At 40.7% G+C, this 20,835-nt stretch overlaps 1 protein-coding gene across 2 annotated transcripts in view; it reads right to left on the bottom strand.

The window, feature by feature from the left end:
* The window catches only part of PPA2 (inorganic pyrophosphatase 2), a 78,753-nt gene extending 59,193 nt beyond the window's left edge, over nt 1–19,560 (bottom strand). Inside the window, exons 1-3 of one of the 2 annotated variants that reach the window (XM_031468310.2) lie at nt 19,354–19,560; nt 4,956–5,020; nt 1,935–1,979 (exon numbers count right to left, since the gene is read on the bottom strand). In XM_031468310.2, coding sequence (XP_031324170.2) covers nt 1,935–1,979; nt 4,956–5,020; nt 19,354–19,534 — 291 coding nt within the window. In that variant the 5' untranslated portion in view covers nt 19,535–19,560. The remainder of the gene's footprint in view (nt 1–1,934; nt 1,980–4,955; nt 5,021–19,353) is intronic. The other variant, XM_064484433.1, reaches the window with a different exon arrangement.
* Nucleotides 19,561–20,835: the final 1,275 nt, after the last annotated feature.

Below are 20,835 nucleotides of genomic sequence, written 5' to 3'. Positions count from 1 at the left end.
TCAAAAAAGACAAGAAATAACAAGTATTGGTGAGAATGTGGAGAAAAGGGAATCCGTGTGCACTGGTTTGGGCGAATGTTGGTGGGAATGTAAATTGGTACAGCCACTATGACAAACAGTATGAAGGTGCCTCAGAAAATTAAAAACAGAGCTACTACGTGATCCAGTAATCCCACTTCGCGGTATTCATCTGAAGGAAATACAAACAGGATATTGAGGAGACACCTGCACTCCCATGCCCGTTACAGCATTATTCACAATTGCCAAGACATGACAGCAACCTAAGTGCCCGTCAACAAATGAATGAGTAAAGAAGATGTTGTATACATACAAAGGAATATTATTGAACCATGAGAAAGAAGGAAATCCTGCCATTTGCAATAGGATGGACGGAACTTTAGGACCTCATGTTCACTGACATAAGCCAGAGAAAGACAAATACTGCGTGGCATCACTTATATATGGAATCTTAAAAAAGAAAGAGAAAAAGGCGAAACTCACAGAAACAGAGTAGAAAAGTGGCTGTTGGGGGCTGGAGGACAGAGGAAATAGGACACAATTAAAAAAAACAATCAGGTAGTCTCTGACATATAAACTACATTCTAAGAATTAAATTTTAAGTTGGCTGTATGGATTCAGAATACATTTTTCCCAGTAAACCAACTGCTTCCAGGTTAACACACAAAGTCACAAAGTCTCCATGAACCTATGAAGACCTGAGTTCCTGAATGTCTATTCACTCAACATCAGGGCAGTGGATCTCAAACTTCAGTGCATACAGAATGCTCTGAAACACTTGTTAAACATGTAAACTAACCAGTCCTCATCAAGCAGAGATTCTGATGTAATAGATATGGAATGGGCCAGGAATCTGAAATTTTAGCAAGTGCCCCAAGTGGATCCAATGTAGATGGCTTACAGACCATTCTGACAAACATTAGTTTACTAGGAAAATACAAGATGGATGGCAGGCAAAGGTGGCAGGAATTAAACAGCCCCTCAGCTATTGTTGGAAGTGGATTCAAAGGCTGGGGTCATAGTTTCAGCCGGACTAGAGACTAGATGACAAAAAGGATGGGAAGGGAAAAGAAGGCTAAAGAAGGTGGCAGGAAAAGCTGTCTGGCATCAGAAAGATAAAAAGGCGCTGACAGCAAGAGACGGGATGATAGACATCAGTCAAATGTTTAGTCCTAAGCAAGAACTATGAAAGGTTTGACAGTCACATATTTAAAAGATATATTTAGAATGTTATTTGGTTTAGCATATAGTTGGTATAACTATTTTTTTCTTCTCCTCTACCCCTAAAAAACTTGTTCCTGGATCCTAAAACAGCCTCTGAAACCATCTTTTTCCTTTATAATAGAAAGATGATAAACTGACCCATTTTCATACCTTTACTTTAGACCATCCACAATGGTAAATAATAACTTCCTACTAATATCTGGGTTCATCTCCTGATTCTCTATGGTTTTTCACTTATAAAATGAAATGGTAAAGAAGCAACTAGAATAGTCAGATTTACTAACAGAAAGTAGATAGCGGTTACCAGGGGCTGGGTAGAAGCGGGAATGGAGAGCTAGGGCTTGCTGGGTACAGAGTTTCAGTTGGGAAGATGAAAAAGTTCTGCAGATGGATGGTGGTGACATGTACAACATGTTAAAGTACTTAACGTCACTGAACTGTACATTTAAAAAGTGTGCAATAAATAAAACAGTAAATGTTACGTATATTTTACCACAAGGGAAAAAAAAAGTGAAATGGTAATATCATCCCCAGCTGCCCTAAAGAGATACTACAGAAGAAGAAAAACATCAGAATATACATGAAAGTTTTGCAGGGAGAATAATTCAGAAGCACTTTACAAATGCAAACTATCATCAAGGTCTTTAAAGACAACAGAAGTGATACACACATATAAAAACCTTTAGATATACCTCATAGTCATCATTTCGTGCCCTCTTTGTAGGAATGCCATTTGCCTATAAAAGAAAAGATGGTATTTATGATTGTAATATTTCATGAAAGAATACAGCTGCACTGACTGAAAAGCAATGAAAATATGCCTATTGTGTAAACATTCTACTACAGAGGCTTCCAGAAACCTGATTCAACAGAGAATCCACCAAATGTCCAGTGCGTTTTCCTCTCGGCAATTACATCCCCAGTGCCTGAGCATCCAAGTGTTCCATTAAGCAAATTATCAGAAAAGCTAAATCTCTTTCAAGTATATTTTCCTAGTTTTTATAAAATAAGCAAAGGCTCTGTTCAGTCTTTATGGAAAAGACTGGCAGTTTCCAGTGATTATGCTTAAAACAGTCATTTCATTATTGAAATGAAACTCCAGGGAGCGTGACTAACAAGCCATGAAAGTACCCGACTGCACCTCCTGCCTGTGAATTCCACCAAGGTGTGATTACTATGCCGCCATCAAGCACTTTTAAATTAAAACAGAATACGTGGTGGGCTGAGAAGAAAAATTATGCCATTTACAAATGTTCACACATTATACGTAACTTTTCCACACCAAAAGGACGGAAACAAAACAAATAGAAAAGCAATTATTCCAAGTCAGTCCTGAAACATGGAATCTATTCCTAAAATCCCACATCCTAAAGTAGAAGGTGCAACAGTTCTAATCATTATGACTGGGAACTATTTACACAACCACTGTGTGTACCAACCTCCACGTGCCCAGAATTCACTGGACTGCCTGTTACATTTTGTCCTGCCCTAGCCTCAACTTTGCCTAATCCTAAGTCTCATGTTCCCCAAAACTGGTCCTCCTTAGGCAGAATATCATGCTCACTGGGATGATTCTAGACCACTCTTCACCCTACCTCCACCCCTGCCCACTACGTGATTCCCTCAAGTATTATTGTTACTGTTGTTGTCGGGTACACAGATTTTGTCATGGTACAGCCCCATGGGAGGCAGCACCCACCAGTCCCTTCTACCTTCATCACTCTGTTCTAGTTTTCCAGCATTTAACATGATGACTGACTGACTTATTTTGGGGTGTCGTTAGTCTCATCTGGCTGAGCGGGAACTGTATCTACCTTACTCACCACTGAACTTCAGTGCTTGGAATACTGTATGGCTCACAATAAGTATGCAATCAATGGTTGTTTACTGAATGAATAAATTAATGAACAAATGAATGGATGAACGCGTATGCTTTTAGCCAAAAATAGAGGTGTTGGGAGACGTGAGATATTTAGGTTGGATCACTGGCCAAAACAAAACACACGGACATGGACACACACACACACACTCACAGAGACACACACAGCAGTGTGGAGTTCTTTCTGCCCTCTCACTGGGTTCCTCTCTCTCTCCAGACAATGTGACTCCTTGTCCTGTAGCTGAACACCCACTGAAAGTAATGAGCTACAAGGATTACACAAGGGCAGTTAAGACACAGGCCCCTGCTGCTGAGCATCCTTTTTCTCAGCTCTTTCTGGGAGAATTATTTCTAGAAAGTTCTTCTAGTGTTATAGGAAATAATTACTTGTAAATATGTTTGTAAATAATAGTTTAGAATAAAATTTCTTTACTTTTGCTTTTTTATTTCAACCTGTATCAAGTCACCCATTATCTTTTGTCTTCTTGACCTCAAACCTTTAAAATGTCCTTTAAAATGAAGCCTGAAGAAATGTTGAAAAAAGAAAAAAGACACAGGCTATGGAGTTAGAGCATCTAAGTTCAAATCTCACCCTCACAATAACTAGATTTATGACCAAGGGCAAGGCACTTAACCTCATTAACAAAAACAGGGTGACACCAGTAGCCCTGGACACACTGACACAGTGCCAGCCAAGCGCTGAGCGCCCTACTGGGCTCAGCACTGGCAGCACTCAGGAAGTCTTCGCTATTCTCCTCCCCATCGCCATGACTATGGACAGTCCGGCCTCTGCAGGGCTGGAGGGCAGCATAAATCCCACTGTGGCGGTCCACAACCTTAGGATGTCACCCGGTATTTGGCCCCGGAGGTATCATCAAAAAGGTCACAACACCTTTGCATCTGAAGCAGTTTCCCACTTCTTCACTGGGCTCTGCCCCTACCTGATCCCCCTACTGTGTAATCTCAACCTGAATGCAGGCCTGGCTATTTACTTAACAGTCGTGCCCCTTAATAAATCTGGTACTGAAATACACCAATTAGCTGCTTGGATTTTAAAGGAAGAGCTCCCAACTTGGCGGTGATTACTAACATCCACTGTCAGCTCTGCCATCTCGCCAACCGGGCAGGGGAGCCCTCCAAACGCTCCCACAACTGAGCCCAGCTCCGCTTCAGCAGCAGAGCTCCCATTCCTACCCAACCTCCCGTCCTTCCACCCACACACCTTCAAATACTCTTCAGTTCTAAAAGAACAGCCGGCCACAGACTACCATTCTTCCAGCTTTACTCTTCTAGCACCTTTTGCACACAGTGGTTAAACAGCATGAGTTCCCTTGTCAGAAATGCTGGTTAAAACCTGGTCCTGTCATTTACCAGCCGTCTGACCTCAGACACGTCAATAACATGCCTCAGCTCCAGTGTCCTTGGAGATAATAACAGCAGCTCATGAGGACTAAGTAACATGGCACATGTTCACATGGTGGCTAGCCAACAGAAAATAATCCACAAATGTTAGCTATCTTACTACTACTAATATTATTATTATTGTTAAAAATAACCCTCTTGTTAACCTAAATTCTTAACCTTAAATCTTTATTTCCTACCAAATCTAAGCTTTGTGGACTGCTAACACCTCTTTCTCCTAAAGTCCTCCTGGAAGAATCCTACTCTTACACAAAGTCTGATTCAGGAATGAGGGTTACAATCCTGTTGTTAAAGCTCCATTGCCCTTCTTGACTTCTGACCACTTTCCTTCCTTTCGAGATGCTTGCAAAGAGCATTTGATGGTGATTCTAGAAGTATATATTTTCCTGCCCAAAACAAGTTAAAACAATACCTCTTTAGAGTCCACCTTCAGAGGAATATCATGAAAGGGGGAAATGTAGTGACCAGCTACATTCTCTGCAAAAGAAAACAAACAAAAACAAAAAAACAGGATTAAAGCAATGGACTATCTTGTTCTTTAAAGCAACTATACTCTTATCCACTTTCAAATTTTAAGTTTTTAATGCTTTTTTTCCAAAATTAACTTTAACTCCCAATTTAAAATTTAATTCAATTTTTAAAACTTGCTCCAATCTGATGGTCAAAGAGAAAAACAGGAGTCCCCTGCCTTATCCACAGGGATGCATTCTAAGACCTTAGTGGATGCAAAACTGTGGATAGTACCAAACCCTACATATGATACATTTTTTTCCTACATATACATACCTATGATCAAGTTTAATTTATAAATTAGGCACAGTAAGAGACTGTCTGAATTTCCAGCATCACTACTCCTGAGCTTTGGAGCCTTTATTAAGTAAAATAAGGGTGACCTGAACACAAGCTCTGTGATGCCTGGGCAGTCAGTTTTATAACCAAGGTGTCTGCTAAGGCTGACATAGGGATGATTCATACCCAGGACCAGGACAAAACAGGACAGCATCAAATTTCATCATAGCTGCTCAGAATGGTGTGGCCCGCAATTGAAAACTTATGAAATATTTACTTCTGGAATTTTCCACTTAACATTTTCAGACCATAGTTGCCCACTAAAACTGTGGACAGCACAACTGCAGCTAAGGGGGACTACTGTACACACCAAATCAACCGCATTTGGGTTGCTGAAGCCATTTGCCTCTCCTTGTGGCTTAAAACATCCAAAGCAGAAAATGTCCAAATTAGACTAAAGCCTCAAATATGAAAAAATCTTACTTTTAAAAAGAGATTCATTAATAAGTGAACTGTATTGAAACTGATGTCAGTTTCCCTAAGGGAAACATAACAACAGAATTCCCAATTGCCATCTACAAGCCACATGAACAGAGGTTTAAAGGTCCTACCAAGAAACATAATTTGTTCCACTCAAAGTGATAAGAATGCTAGTATTAAGGTAAGCTTGAAACACAAACATTTCAATAATAGAAATTATTTTTTTCTCATTGCATACTGAAATGTATATTTTAAATACCTTTAAAAGTACATATTATTTGAATAAAACACAATAACCCAATAAGCACTTTTAGTGGAAAGCATCTGCTTTTGAAAGCTAGGCTTAAGTCAGCCACAGAAAATTCACTTCGTAATTTTCTAAGTCAGGGTATGTTTTACTTCTCGCTTTCTACTTCTCTGGCCTAATTTTTAAATTTAGACTTTAAAATGTTTTAATAAATATGATGAAGACTGACTGATACTCCAATAGCAAAGAGTACACTTAGTACCCAAATCTTGGTTTTTAAATACCAATTCTCCAACAAAAAGAACTAGGGCTTCCTGAAGAAGTGCCTGATCCTAAGGGGTGAAGAACATACAAGATGACCCTGGAACATCTTGTAGTACCAGAAACCAACCAAGCACTCAAAAAACAAAAGGTTGGAGGTACGTCAAAGGGAAATGGAGCCAACACGAAAGAGTTCCCAAAGGCCAAGGCTGGAACAAGTTGAGCAACAAGATAAATGGACTATGGACATACATTGTTGGTAGTGTGAGATTGGTTCCAGACTACTGCAATAAAGCAAATATCGCAATAAAGCAAGTCACACAGATTTTTTGGTTCCCCAGCACATATAAAAATTATGTTTACACTATACTGTAGTCTATTAAGTGTGCAATAATATTATGTCTAAAAAAGGTACATATCTTAATTTAAAAATACTTTATGCTAGAAAGTACTATCATCTGAGCCTTCAGTGAGTTGTAACAGTGACAACAAAGACCACTGATCACAGATTATCATGACAAATATTATGATGAAAAGTCTGAAATCTCAAAATGTGACACAGAGACAAAGTGAGCAAATGCTGTTGGAAAATTGTCACTGATAGACTTGCTCAACACAGGGTTGCCACAAACCTTCTGTTTGTAAAAAATGCAGTCTCTTCAAAGTACAATAAAGCAAAGTGCAATAAAATGCAGTACGCCTATATTGAACTATAGCCCAAAGTATACAATAAATACACGAGTCCACAGTAATACAAATAAGTGATTGTATAAATAAATAAATGAGGGGAAAGAGACAAATGTTTCTTTCAGAAAAGTTCTAAACAATATACGTAGATGTTCTCCCCTCCAAGAAATGAAGCTTACCCCGACCCCCCTGAATGTGGGTGGACTGGATTTAGCGACTTGCTTCCAAAGAATAGACTATGGAAAGGGAAAAACATTTCCATGGAGAAACCTGACAAGCAGTACTCTTAACTAAGTGATCAAGGTTAGCATCACCCGTGATAAGTCATGTTCACAGCAGGTACTTCCTGATATGCTGTGATGACAAGGGTACTTCACTTCTGTCATATTCTTCCCCCAAACCCATAGCCCCTGTCTCATCATGAGAAAAATATTAGACACACCCAAGTCGTGTGACATTCTACAAAACACTTAACCAATCCTGTTCAAGTTTCAGGGTCATCAAAAAAAAAAAAAATAAGAAAAGACTGAGAAGTTGTCAGATGGGAGGAGACCAAGGAAATAAGATTAAACGCAATGTGGTACCCTGAATTGGATCCCAGGACAGGGGAAAAAAACCAAAAAAACCCAAAAGCCTTAATGGAAGAACCAGTAACACTCAAATAAAATGTGGAGTTCAGCTAATAGTGTGTACCAATGTTGATTTCTTAGCCTTGACAAATGTACACTTGTACATTTGGTAATGAAGATGTTAACATTAGAAAAAAGTGGTAAGATATATTGGAATTATGTACTACCTTTGTAACCTTGCCAAATCTAAAATTATTCCAAAATAAAGTTTGTGTAAACAAAAACAAGCCATGGCTTCAGTCCAATAAAATCAGAAGTATATAACTTAACAATGGCCTCCATTCCACTAAAATTTTATTTCCTCTTCTCAAGCTGTGTGCATTTTCCTTAGCACTTATAAGTAGACTAAGGTTCTTGAAGGAGATTTTTCTGCTGTTTGTTTTTGTTTGTTCTGTTATGCACTCTGCTGGATCCCCAGTATCCAGGAAAGTACCCAGCACTTAGTAGGAATTCAATAAATATGTGCTGAGCAAATATCTCTATTACTATTCCATTTTTTTCTTACGAGCTGTTAACGTAATTTTTCTTTTCCCAACCTAGCAACAAGGTAACTCATGAAGGATACTGGTGCACAAAGCAGGATAAAGCACACAAGAGAAAAATGAGAAAAACAGACAAGTGGCAAAGGATATAAAACTCTTTTTATGATCTATATAGCTCTTTTGCATAGGATGAAAGGTTCACAGGTTAAAAAGGATGCACCTTAAAAAAAAACTTCTCTTTTGAATATCACATATTTCAAATTCTCTACCTGATTTTAAACTCATCTATGAGCAACACAAGAACAGAAGAAATGAAATTTATCAGTTTGTTGCATGATTATTTACTTTTCTATAAATAAAAATATACTTAAGTGGGTCACATTTACATATTTTCTATTAAAATAAAATACAGTGGTGGGAATTGAAAATGGTATAGCAACTTTGGAAGACAGTTGGCAGTTTCTTATAAAGTTAAACATATGACCCAGAAATCCTACTATTAAGTACTTAACCAGAAAAAAATGAAAATTTATGTTCACACAAAAATTCGTAAGTGTATGTTTATAGCGGCTTTATTCAAAATCACAAAACTGGAAGCAACCCAAATGTCCAACTGGTAAATGGACAAAGAAACTGTTATACCCACACAATGGTGTTTTACTCAATAGTATATTAGTCCGTAATAAGAAGGAGTGAACTACTGATATACACAACAAAATGGAAAAATCTAAAACGCTTTATGCCAAGTGAAAGAAGCTAGACTCAATTTCATTTGGATGACTTTCTAGAAAAGGCAAAACTGTAGGAATAAAGAACAGATCAATGGTTGCCAGAGGTTGAGGGCAGAGGGGGAGGTGACTCTAAAGAGAGACAGGGACATTTTTTTTTAGTGATAGACTATTCTATACCACAATTGTGAGGGTGTTTAAATGAATCTATATTTCTATTATAACTCAGAACCAAAAAAGTAGTGAATTTTTCTCTATGTAATTTTTAAAATAAATAAATATGGAGCAAAAAAAGGTAGTTAAGAAAAATATAATATATTAATGTATAAATGGAGGCATTTATTCCAAATAACAGTCACCAATCTATGATTCTTTCCTCTGCTTTAAGTCACAAAGATAAGGTAGAATTTTGAAGAGAAGTAAGACAAATCCTTTAGCAGATTACTTCAGTTATTGTATTTGGAACCTATCATTGTGATGGAAATTAACAATAATCTCAGCTCTAAGAATTCAGGAAGCTGTACAAACCAGGAGTTTGTTATTAAAATTAATGAAGTATAGCAAACTTGACAAAATAGCTGGGCTGCTTTTGTAAATTAAAAGTTAATAGCTATCTCTAGCACATTGATTGATTTGGTATTAAATTTCCCTAAAGTTCCAATGCTCTCGTTAACTGGGGACAAACCCCAACAAACTTATTTAGATGAAAGAGGAGCATACGATAACTCAAGTACGGGGACAAACGGGACTAGACTATGCTGTGATTGCTAAAAGCCAAAGATTTATGAGAAGTGTGCTTAGACATCTGTCTCTTTAAACTGGGATCTAAATATCTTCAAACACTAAGGTAACGCCAATATGTATGCTAAAATTATTTTCTAATTGCCATTTTGGAAAGTAAAGAGAGTATAAACGTAAGCGAATAGTTTGATTCAGATAACCGTACCCACTAGAAGCCATTTGGACCATGAAATAGTTTATTTACGTATTTTAACTTCTTTTTTCACTTAATGGAAGTACTGGGGATCGAACCCAGGACCTTGTGCATGCTAAGCACATGCTCTACCATTGAACTATATATATCCCTCTCCCCCAGGATCATGAAATGTTTTAAACAAAAACATAATAAGAAAGTAAGAATAATTTCTGGGAAAAATAAAAATAAAATAGGGCCTTAGATCTCTGATAGTTATAATGCTTTGATGGGTAATATACCAACACATTTGCACAGGAGCAATAAAAACAGAGGCCAAGAGAATGACCTGTAGTTACTGACTGAGCTTAAAAAAGTCACTCAATGTCTCTGGAACTTAACTTTCTCAATTTCCTTCAGTCAAGCAATATACAATTTCGTATGTAAAGGGCAACGTACTAGGTGCTGGAATGCAAACGTGCTAAAAAGCGAGCTATGCCCACAGCTAAGTAAGGCAGGGCACGCGCTCCACATCTTCCGCATCAGCGTCACCCAGTCAGTTTAAAGACAAAGGAGTCCTCTTGGCACAATCAGAGCGCTAATCTTTGACCCAAAGCCCAAAGGAAGAATAGGAATCCATTAAAAGTTTAGATTCTAGAGTCAATGCTATAAGCATGCTGTCAGGCTCGATGTAAACGGTACCACTGGCCTCTAAAGGCAGGTTTAAAGATAGGTCCAGGTATCCCCTGCTTTTTGAAAGTTTGCTTGATGCCACTTCACTTTTACATAAGACTTACATTAGTACCTGTTCTCGTTGAGAAAGAAATCCGAAGACGATTTTCGCTTTTACAAAAAAAGGCAAAAATCGAAAACAGCATTCATAGTTCGTTTTTTAGCAGCTGCTACAGAGGCAGTGCGCACCCCTAAGCAGTGAGGGCGGCCCCGCCCAGCTCCTTGCCAGGAGCTACGCTCCTCATCTCAGCATCAAGCTGCCATAGCTCTAAACTGTGTCTGTGAGCATCTGTGTTACCCTCAATTTATTTTGTGCATCCGTTAGCAAGATGTGTCCTAAGGCATGGCTTCTTCGCTTTACGCCATTACGGCTTATGAAAGATTTCGTAGGAATGCTCCCCTTTCGGACAGCAGGTAGGTCTGTGCTACCTATCCTGATCCCCTTTAAAATGAAACAGGTAATCTATATGATACCTATGAGCCACAGGAGAGACACGGTACGTGCAGCAAGCACTGTGGCAATGTTTGCCACTCGTTAAAGACTGAACTGAAGTACACGTTAGAAAAAGCCCTTTCTCAGAGTAAATTAGTGGTAAATCTTAGGTTAGAACTCCATTATCTGTAGCTCAGACTGGTTGTTTCTTTAGGGTTGAAACCAAGTTGTTGTTACCAATTTACTTTTTTAAAATATCTATTTTGTTGTTGTTTAAACCAAGCAATGCATGTGCATGGTTAAGAAAAAAAAAGTCCTCACTTTTCTCCAATCCAGTTCCACTCTCAGAGCAACCCAATCTCACCTCTTTTACTTTAGGTCCAGAGGCTGTCTTCATTTCTCTAAATAATATATGGTTGGTTTTTAATTCATAGTTTTAGAATATTATCTGCTGATCCCAAGTCTGAGAGGTAAGTCTGACCCCAACCTATGCCTCTTAAATTCTCTATTGGCCAGTCTTAATACTAAAGCTTTATTCCTTGTTCCACCAAAAAGATGCAGTATTTCTTGATTTGACTAACTGGCCTTTTACTTCTCTAGTCCTTGTTCTTCTCTCTCCTAATTTTTATTTTCTGCACTTTTATTTTTTCATTTCAAGGCTAAGATGTTCTATAATCACACTGAGTTTTCTGTGCTTTTCCTGTTAGTGTATTTCCTAAAAATAAGAAAAACCTGGACTGCTTGTTAAACAGATCTCTGGACCCCCATATCCAGCTAATCAAAATTGTGAGGGAAATCTGGGTATCTATATTAATAGCACCCTCTCCCTAGTAATTCTTATAGTCAGGCAAGGTTAGGAAGTATTGTCTATGTGTTGATTTTTGGCCAAGCAGAATGTTATAAGTAAATTCTCTTTCCTGTTCAGTGTCTATTTTAACTTGTGTTTCCAATTTTCCTCCTTCCATTGTCAGTCATAATTATATCTATAAATTATTCAAACGCCTCACAGATTCCATTAAAACTATGGAATGCTCTCTTTACCCAAATATCTCCCTTTGGAAATCTCATTCTTCCTGCTGCAGTCTGGATTGGATGCTCTCTTGGCACCCAAAGTCTCTGCTTCTTTGATCTCCAGCTTAGATCTGTTTTCTGGATCCCACGCATTCACCTTTTTTGGTTTACTTACTTGTTCTGCAGGAGTGAATCCCTAACTTGTATGTAAGAAAGGTTGCATGGGAGGTAAATTTCCCAAGTCCTTAAATGTCTGGAACGTTGATTCAGTCCTCACCCTACATTACTGGATGCCTGAGTAAATTCTAGGAGGAAAATTATCTTCTCAGAATTTCAAAGGCATCAGATCCCAGTTTGATTCTCAGTCCTTTGGAGGTGACCTGTTTTCCCTCCCTCCCCTGCCCCCAACCCCAGAACTTTCAGGATCTTCTTTGTAAAAGCTTCAGTTTCCTGAGATTTCACAGTAAAGTGTCTGGGTCTCAGAACACTTGGGTACTTAAATTCTTGGATTTCTTCTATTATTCCTTTGAAAATTCTTCATTTTGTCTGTTTTTCCTTCTGGAACTCATATTAGCCAAATGTTAGACTTCCTAGATTAACCTGTGTGTCTCTTCTTTCTATCTCTCTTTTCTGTCTCTTTGACATTTTGTCCTACGTTTTGATTGACTTCTTTACCATATATTCTAACTTTTCTGTATTAGTTTTCTAGGACTGCCACAACAAATGATCACACACTTGGTGGCTTAAAACAGCAGAACACCATTCTTACTGACCACACTTACTGACTTATTTGTCTTAACACTCAGATGTTAATTTCCAAGAGTACTTGTTCTTCGAATGCCTTTTCTTCATAGCCTCCTCTTCCTTCTCAATGGGTGCCAAAGCTTCTGAAATCTCAGAAGACACCCATTTGACTCTGAAAAATTCAAGTTCTCCTCTACTTCCTTTTTTTCCCTAATGTTAGTTTACAAGGTTTCCTTAAATTCACTCATTCAGTAAATATTTACTGACCACATGTACTACACCAGGCACTGTTTTAGGTACTAAGTATAAAAATTGCTTGCTTTTATGGAACTTATATTCTGGTGGGAGGGGTGCAAAGAAGCAATGAATATGAGTATGTTTTTAACCACATCAAGTCCAGGGCAAGAAAAGAGTGAATAATGGAAGGAGACAACATTTTACATTGAAATGTCAGGGAAGATCTCTCTGGTAGGCAGCATTTCAGCACAGGCATGAATGAAGTGAGGAAGTGGGTCAAGGAGACTCCAGGGAGGAATGTGGCAGGAAGGGCAAGTGCAGAAGTGCTGAGGTGAGAATGAGCATGGCACGTTAGAGAAACCGTACGGAGGCCAGGATGGCAGGAGCACAACGATGAGAAGGAAGAGGGGTAAGCAACGCATTCAGAGAATTAGGTGACCAGTTCTAGGTCACACGGGACCTTGGGTTCTGTGAACAGCACCTGGACATGATCAGACCTCAATTTTTCAAGAATCAAGATGACTCTCATGTGGAAAGCAGACTTCAGAGGGGGCTGGGGGAGGCAGGGTGAAGAATCAGGAGGCTCCTGCAATTAATTAGTCAAGTGAGAGGTGACAGTGACATGGATCTAGTGACGAGGGTGGGGGTGGAGACAAGTAACCGTCTTCTGGATACGTTTCAAAAGCTGGACTGAAGGGAGAGACACAAAGTAGATGTGGGGTAAGAGGAAGAGGGGCCACAACAATGAGCTGTGTTAAGTTAGGTGTGAAGACAGACAGGGATAGTTGGGCGGAGGCTGGGGGCTCACGAGCTCTGTTCTTTACACGTTAACCTTGAGATATGCCTTAGACGTTTCCATGGAAGTACAGAGTACACTTCCTGGACATGCAAGACGAGACTCAGGCCAACATTACAAATCTGGGAAGCAGAGATGGTATCTCGAGCTATGGGACCGGATGTGATCATCTAGAGCAGAAGCAGTAAGACTGCCAACTCTGGCCCATGGGCCAAATCCAGGATGGCCTGCTGTTATTTTTGTAAATGAAGTTCTGTTGGAACATAGCCACACCGATGCCTTTCTTGTCTGGTGGCTTCTGCCCTACAATACAGGTTAGGTAACTGTGACAGAGAGTACAGAAGTTGTGCTAGAGACGACAGGGTCTGCGAAGCCTAAACTATTTACTACCCAGCCCTGGACAGAAAGGGCCTGCCAACCCCTGCCCTGGGGACAGAACAGATAGGAAGTGAGCCGAGTACTGAGTCCGGGGCCATTTCAAAGGTTAGAGTTCAGATCAGAGGATCCAGCGAGGGAGACTGCTGAAGGAGATGCCATCAAAGTAAGATAAAAGAGAGCGTTGTTCCAGATGGAAAAAGAAAAAAAAAGTTTCAAGGAAGAGAGCGGACTCGACTATGAAAAATACTATTGAGAATCCACACGAGATGAGAAGTTACAGTTGATCATTCTGTTTGCCACATAGATGTCACCTTCTGACAAAGCAGTCTGGTAGACAGAGTAGCAGCGATGAAAACCTGGCTGAAGGGGATCCCTCACAATTTGGTCTAAATTTAAGAATAAGAGATGAGAAAAGGCTGATGTGCATGCAGAGAGGCTTGCTGAAGGGCCCGCTACCCAGGGAGATGTCTGGGAGAGAAGCTCCACTGGGCGTCCCCTAAATGCCAGCGTGCACAGAGCTTGGCAGGGCCGGCCACACTCTCAGGTCCTCCGAACACCCTCCAAACACTTTCTTCAGTTTCTAAGGGAGGAATCAGCCATCCGCCAAGCCCCAGGAACACCTGCGAGCTACTCCATAATAAAACCAGAACGACCTCCCTGTGTTAACCCCACGTCACTCTCTCACCCTCTCTCCCACCTGATGTCGACAGGTCTCGGAGGTTGCACAGAGCAGTTCAGGGCTCCCTAAACCGCGTCCCCTCAGCACGTGTAGCTCCTCGTGCTGCTCCATCAACACCCACACTTCTACCTGTTTTCCTTCTTTTATAAACATTCTGAAATACCCAGCTCTGAGGGATCCTCCTTGTTTGTTGTTCTAGTGTTATCCTTTTTTTATTCACCTACTATCACTGTAATAGGGTATTTACTAGGAAGGAGCCAAGGTAAGCACTTGTCATCCTGCCATCTCGTCTTTGTATTTCACTTCGTCAAAAATCAGACTACATGCCTACTAGGCATGGCTAATGCCCTCTGGCAGCCCCACCAATACACATGGGTATCGCCAGTGTCAAAACCTCCCCTTCACCTGGACTGAAATGAGATCTTATTCTAGCACTTTGTATGTTATCCATGTGTTTTTCTCTTATAACAGCAAGTTGTATCAGAAGGAAAGTTTGCTACTTGTATTACTGAGTGAGAAAATTGAATGTGATTGCAAAACCTGTGTCTGGTTATATATCTATTATATACACCGAATAGCTACAGGTAACCAAGTACCAACATACTATTACGTATTATTACTAAAACTACTTATAGAGATCCTTATGGGAATCTGCAGCAACAACGAAAACCAAAAAATATAACTAAAGTTTCTCTATCTGTGCAGTAACTATTATGTCCTATTCTGTTGATTCAAGTTCTATGATATGAACCAACTTAAAAAAAAAGGCATAGGAACTCATGTATTTAAGACTCAAACAATGTTTTGTGCATTACTCACAGGAAGTTTTATTAAGTCCAATGTATGGTACACTCAATGGCAGATTCCTCCTACTATTCAAATGACGTACTTTAAAAAGACATTTCAACATAAGCGTAGGTTTGATATAAATGACAGAACAAATTCATTGTTAAAGAACTACATGATTTATTCTCATGCTAAATAAATGCAACCTGAATTATCTGCAGCACTGTTTCTCTAAGTGAACCAGTTGTCTACTCCACAGTAACAAAAATCCAAACTACAGAAAGTGTAGCTTCTCCTCATCCTTTCAGAAAAGTTAAAAAATCTAAAATAATGAATTTTTAAGTTATCAACAAAACAAAAACATGTAGACTACCAAAAGGATATTGGTATGCAGCTGTCTTTGGTCCCAAGAGTGCTGCAAGTCAGTGCTCAGTACTCTGGCACCTCGGAACTAGTAAATTGGGACATACTCAAAATGTGTAATTCTATCCACTTCCCATTGTCTTCACCTTTCACAAAACATAACAATAAGAATCCTGGTCTTATGTCAAAGTCAAAAGGAAAAAAGAAATAATGTATATTAAATATTAACCATGTGCTGTACATGAGACACTGATAGTCTTTACACACGTGGTCTCATTTAACTGCCACAGCAATTTTGTAAAATTATCAGTGCTATCTCTATTTTACGGATAGGGAAATTGAGCTAAGGGATGCCTGAGACAGTCAAGCCAGGCCTACAATCTGAGTGTTCTGACTATGAGTCTAGAACACACCACTTCCCAAACGGAATTCCATGAAACTCTGGAGTTACTAAGATGTCAACAACTATTCTGGGAAACAGGCTCTGGGGCTCAAAAATCTGGGACAAGTTATTTTATACAAGAATTTCCAAGAACTTTAATATGTACATTGTGACTCCCCAAGGTGATAAAAATGGGAAGTGTTTGGCTAATTTATTAAACATGAAGCCCTTTGTTTAAAGAAAACCTAGTAACATACCATGGGATGCTTGTGATCGAGTAAATAGTTTGAAATACGATCACGGAGTCCAATTTCCTCTTTCCATGGTTTAATAAAATGAGGGACAGAGAGGTTAAATTACTCACTTAGGGCCACACAAAACGTTAGCAACGTGGCCAGGAGGCCTGATGACTCCTGCCGGGACGCTCTTTCCCCTCTACCACCCTGTCTCGCTTCAGTACTATTTCTACAAAGTTCCACACCTATTAAAAGGAAAAATAGTACTGCATCTATTATTTATTCTAATTCTCTGAGTGGTGGTAAAGACAAACCATTTACAGAAACGAAACTCAAAACTCGTCTACCTCCCAACTGCACTAGTACTTCAGAGACCTGGGATATCTCTCGAAATGTGGGAAGTGATTCCACCGTGATAATGCTAAATAACGCTTTCCGGCCAAGCAGCGCTAGCTATCCTCATGTTCTTTGAAGTGGGAGAACTGCTGTCTACCACTGCACAGAGACACTGCCAGAGTTTAAAAGATCCAGTTTGTGACCATCTTTACAAAGAGCAAACTGTTCAGCTGTTTGTTGTTTCCCCCTTACCTCCTCCTCCGACCCTAACGAGGTTTCCTTTCACTTTGGCCCACCCTTCCAGCAAGTAGCGAGCAGTCCCGGGCCAACGACGCCATCTGGCGTTTAGTTCAGGAATTGTTTAACCCAGCAATACCTTCCAATTCCTGTCTCACCACCTGGCCCCTACCCCAAATCACGTTCTCCTTTCTTCCAATTCTTGCCCATTTACCTCAGTAAAAAACCTTTTTTCTTCTTTTCTGTCGTTTATCCCAACTCAGTGAAATACTTATTTGTGGTATTCTAGTTACAGAAAAATGAGTCTGAAAATAACTTGTAAATAGAAAAACAAATGACAGCGAGAAGCCAATATAGCCCCAGAAATGCCCTAACAGAGGCTCTGCCCCAATACGGAAAGTTAAGAGTAACTATTATTCATCCAATGCCTCCAAGGAATGTCCGCAGTAAGAAGGAACTTAAAGATCACTGTTAGGTCAATCGCTTTATTTTACAGCTAAAGAAATTGGCCTCGGAAGACATGAAGCAATCACCTGCCCAAGAGCACACAAGTTAATGTAGAGCCATAATTAAGGCCCAAGACTCCCCATTCCAAAGGGGCTATACCATATGTTCCAAGATACTCAAGACTGTTTTTCCTCAGCCAACGTTCAAGTAGAATTTTTTAGAGTTTTAAAATTTTCCTTAATTAATTATATTGATATTATGAATCCCTTCAGGGCAGGGCCCATAACTAAAACCCCAGGGCCACATCTAACAGTGCCTAGTGCACTTCATAAATATTTATTGACTTTTTTGTCTATTATTTATTACTGTATTTATTGCAGATCTAGAGTATTTTCATCCTACTATGAGTTAAGACAACTTTTATCTACTAAAAAAACCTCACTTATTTTGGAACACTGCTTCTATGGAAAGCTGTTCCTCAAATCATAGACTTTTGCGACAATCCATTCAGAAATTTGGGTCTTCTTGTTAATGGTTCCCCTCTACCTAATTAGTCTTGAACAAATAAAGATTGAAAAGAATATGTAGCATAGAGGAAAAGGCAAACAATTTCGAAGAAAATGGGAATTTCAGTATTAGCTGCATTATAACCACAAAACTAAACAAATTCATTTTTCTCTCCTATAAACTACTCCTCAACCCTAAGCTCAAGTAGGACACATGTAAATATTTTTAAAATTACAGGGATCAATAATGATCACAGGTATTAATAATAATAACTTATATTCTAGACCCGATGACTAATCACTTTGTATTCACTATGTCATGTAATTCTTAGTCTTATTTTCACAGATGAGAAAAACCAAGGCTCAGCAAGTTAGGAAACTTGTCCAGGGTCACAGAGCTAAGAGCTAAAGAATCCAGAATTCAAGCTGAGATCTGAAAGTCTCCAGAGCTGGAGGTCCCTACAGGTGGGCGATAAGGCCAGGCCGACTTTACAGGGGAAAGAAAAAAGTACTACTCCCCTCAGAGCTCTGAAATCAGCGAGGCATGAAAGCAACTCAACCAACCTCACTATTTCACGTCATAGCCTACACAGTGAAATATCAGGATGCAAAGAAAAATGAGAAGAATGAAGATCTTCACTGGCCAGGTCAGTGCCCCAAGTGGCCTCGCCCTCTAGGCTTGCTCAGTTTGGGGAGAAGAGGCCACTCTCAAATCAATATGGCTCTTGATCGTGGATCGCATTCAAGGTGCAAATTTGAGAGAATAAATTCATGCTTCTGGGAAAAGAGCCTTCATCAGAGTGCCCCCCTACCCCATCCCCGAAAAATAAAACTGCACCAGGCATCTCCGAAGTTCCGCCTGCCTCTCCCATCGCGGGCGGCCCTCCCCCAGGAGAAGCTTTGCTACGCCCACCGGGAGGGCGGGCCGGGGGCGGACTCCGCTCCTTCCGGTTCACCACGACGTCGCGCGGACCCAGAACGCCGGCGGCGGCTGGGTTAACGGCTGCCGGCCGCGCTAGGTGACCGCGCGCTCCCACGCGCTCCGCCCGCGGCTCCGGGAGGGCGGCTGGCAGCACCCAAGGTGACTGGCGCGGCTCCACCCTGCGTCTCAGCGCTCCGCGTATGGGGACCGAGTCCGCCGCCCCCATCGCCGGCAGCTCCCGTGGCTCAGCGCGGGCCCCCGCGTGCGGGAAGGCGGCCCGAAAGAGGCAGGGATGGAGGCCGCGCGGGCGCACAGGTCCTAGCACGAGCCTGCGGCCCTCCGCGCGGTGGGCCCCCGCGAGCTACTTACTGAAGTAAAGGCGGTAATCGGGCGAGTGGGGCTGGCCGCGCTCCTCCGTGCGGTACAAGGCCATGGCGCGGCGCGGCCCGTGCCCTGCGCTTGCTCCCCGCGGCAGGCGGGCGGCGGTGGCGGCGGGGACGCCCACGCGCCGGGCCCAGTTCGTGCGCAGCAGCGGCAGCAACGCACGCATGGCGTCGATTGCGGTCCGGCTTCGCGCGAGTGGTTCGTCGGGACCGGCCCGGCTGCGCGACGGCGCCCCCTACCGCCCGGAGTCGTCACTCCAGGCCCGGGGCTTGGATCCCCACCCCCACCAGGCTGGCCCTGGGAATCCTCGGAGAAATGAGAGAGCCCAGCGAATTGCCAGTAAAGCACACTGGAACCGCTGCGAGACCCGGGTTCAAAGACAAGCAAGACCAGGTCCACTGCCCCTGAAGAGCTCATTGCCACTTCCTAATGCATACATGCATTAATTCCTTTACTCACTCAGCCAGTCAGTATTTACTATCATAATAGTGTTTTATTATAATGATATAATATCGAGTGATTACTCTGTCCCAAGCACTGTTCTAGATCCTGGCCAATGTAGGGGACAAGCACGTACACACAAAAGCATCACTATTAGACATAATGATCTGGCCTCCTTGTGAAGACTTGACCTTGACACTGACCGAGAGAGCAGAAAACGGAAACTTCCTCAAATGCCTTCTCCACGAAGCCCTGTCCTATTTAGCCCAAGTAGAGGTGATTTATCTTTTTTCTCTCTCACATTTTCATTTCTACAACGGCACTTGTATGTTCTTGATCTTACATTCCCTTTATTACCCTGACCAGCCCACTGGATTGTCTATATGCCAAGCACTTAAGATTTGAGATTTCGTATTTTTGAACAATGGAGCATTCATCATGCCTTGCATAGATAACGGCTCCTTTATTGTTGAGTTAAATTGTTCCTGGAACTCCCTCTTACCAAATCTTTCTCATGATGGAATTCTGGTTATTGGCTTTCCCAAAAGACTTACAGAAACATCATACATGGACACTATCTCCACTTCTTCATGCTCTTCCCGCATCTCAGTCCAAATGGCTTCTTCCACCTTCTCACAGTTATCCATGACCTGCTTCTTGTCAAATACGAAGGTCAGTTCTCATAATGAATAAGAGAGAATCCAGAAGAGAGTGGTAAATAAAATATTTTAAAATTAGGAATCCAAACTTAAAGAAAAATTTCAATTATTCAGTCTATAATAGTGAAAGGAAGAATAGTAATTTTTGTTGTACACATGAAACTTACATAATATTGTACATCAACTACCTCAATAAAAATTTTAAATTAAAAATAGAAAATAATTATACTTAAAAGCTTTTGCACAGCAAAGGAAACCGTAAATAAAAAGACAACCTACGGAATAGGAGAAAATATTTGCAAATGATGCAACTGACAAAGGCTTAATTTCCAGAATATACAAACATCTCATACAACTTAAAAAAAAA

Source organism: Camelus dromedarius, chromosome 1, assembly GCF_036321535.1.
Source record: "Camelus dromedarius isolate mCamDro1 chromosome 1, mCamDro1.pat, whole genome shotgun sequence".
Taxonomy (NCBI): Eukaryota; Metazoa; Chordata; class Mammalia; order Artiodactyla; family Camelidae; genus Camelus; species Camelus dromedarius.
This window is presented reverse-complemented; position numbering and strand designations above follow the sequence as displayed.